The 1,911-nt window shown below is 41.1% G+C and overlaps 1 protein-coding gene across 1 annotated transcript in view; it reads right to left on the reverse strand.

The window, feature by feature from the left end:
• LOC101848098 (trithorax group protein osa) overlaps positions 1–1,911 on the reverse strand; it is a gene marked incomplete in the record, with an annotated part of 81,605 nt that overhangs the window by 77,955 nt on the left and 1,739 nt on the right. The window contains 1 exon segment of the mRNA XM_035968253.1: positions 991–1,131. Coding sequence (XP_035824146.1) covers positions 991–1,089 — 99 coding nt within the window.

A 1,911-nucleotide genomic window follows, 5' to 3' on the forward strand; every position in this document is an offset into this window, starting at 1 on the left:
GTGTGTGTGTGTGTGTGTGTGTGTGTGTGTGTGTGGGTGAGTGTGTTTGTGTGTGTGTTTGTGTTTGTGTAATGAGCCACCTTTTAAGACATGAAAGGCTTAATGTGAGAGGAGTCTTCAAATCTAGAATTGAAATATAAAGCTGTCGGGCAAAAATCAGAATCTGTGGCGAAAATCAAACTCGGGGCACTGGGGTTTTTTTCCGTCTCGCAGAAAACCAAAACCATCTGCTCACTCAAAGCGTTTCTTTATGTAGCCTGTGCGTGTGCCAAACCTCTCGCGTACCTGGATGGGTGGGGCTCTGAAGACGTGGCTGTTTTGAGTTTGTTTTTGTTTGGCACGTTTGTTTTTGAGGAGAAAAACACAGTTTGCAGTTTTACATTGCTATTTTTTAAAACCCTTTTCTTACAGATAAATGTTTGAAGTTATCCTTAACAAGCGAACTTTCGACTAGCCTGCGCTAAAATATAAACAAGGTGTATAAACAGTGCTATTATTCTGAGGATGAATTTGATTTTCCAGGCTTCGAATGCTATGCTAAAGATACCAATTTACTTTCGAGCACCGCCAGAGAATAGGGAGGAGTTGTGTGTGTGTGTGTTGGGAAGGGGAGGGGTGTGGTTGTGGAACGAAAAGTGAACAATTTTTGCAAGTCGTGAGTTCGGTGGATACGGCCTTGACAAAGTCAACGCAATTAGTGTAGAAATAGTATGAACACGTTATAGGTCCTGTGTTTATCATCAGATTGTCAAGCAAAAAAACAAAACAACAACAACAACAACAAAACAAAACAACAACAACTTTCAGTCTTCATACGAATAAAAAAAACCTTCGATATAATATCAAGCATATTACAATTTTCCTTTTCGCATCAGAATTTACCATAAACCAAATATTTTTTAAATGTTTTGTTGTCGTTTGCTATTCCCGTGGTATGCACTTAGCTGCACCTGAAAGGAACAGAGAGATCAAAAAGGGATTCGAACTCACCCGCTGCACAGAGAGGGGCACTCCAAACTCCCGTCCTCCGACGAGGCGAAATCCCCATGGTATGTCCGTGCTGGAGCGCTGCAGCCAGATCGTCTCCATGCTGGTTTGGGTTCGAGTCGTTACCACACCCTTAGACGCGAACTGAAAGACACAGGATCAGGTGAATGCTTTGTTACTTCTGGTTAAATTAAAGGTTTATTTAGCATAGATAGGCTGTCTGGAAGTCGAGCTCACACTCTAAGACGCGAACTGAAAGATGTAGACGAGGCGTGCTGACAAATAAATAAGTAACTTCTTTTATTTCTTTTTTTAGTAAAGATTTTTATAGCACTTGCAGCACAATTAGGCCATATATATTGCCGGAGATAAGGGGTGATCCAAGAAAGTAACAAACACAAAAAAGGAGAAGAGATAAGGACGGTAGACGTTCAAATAGGGAAGAAAGAGCCGACCACACCAGAGCACCCGCCAACCACTCATGGGGTTGCTTCTCGGATCTTAGCCTTAATGAAATAGATACGTCAAATTCACAGATTGAGGTGAGTTTGTACAAATGATCAGTATGAAATGATAAAAGACACGGTAAACTTGACGAAAATGGCGTCAGTGGAATATCTACAAATTTGACTCTTGTGTCAATTTTCGGCAGATATTATCCGCTTTCACGGATTGCAAGAAGCAATTCATTTTGTCAGCACACCTCTAAGTTGATTAAGTTTGAATTTGACGTTTATAGTTTATAGGCTGTTTTGGAAGTCGAATTTACACTCTCAGATGTGAACCTAAAAACACAGTCCGAAACCCTATTTCGTTACCAGCTAAGACACGTGAGGCTGACAAAGCGAAGAAAGATGAGGGGAGAGAAAAAAGAGACAGCAATAGAGTCAGGTAGAGAGAGAGAGAGAGAGAGAGAGAGAGAGA

The sequence above is a fragment of the Aplysia californica genome, unplaced genomic scaffold (genome assembly GCF_000002075.1).
Source record: "Aplysia californica isolate F4 #8 unplaced genomic scaffold, AplCal3.0 scaffold00047, whole genome shotgun sequence".
In the NCBI taxonomy this organism is placed as follows: domain Eukaryota; kingdom Metazoa; phylum Mollusca; class Gastropoda; order Aplysiida; family Aplysiidae; genus Aplysia; species Aplysia californica.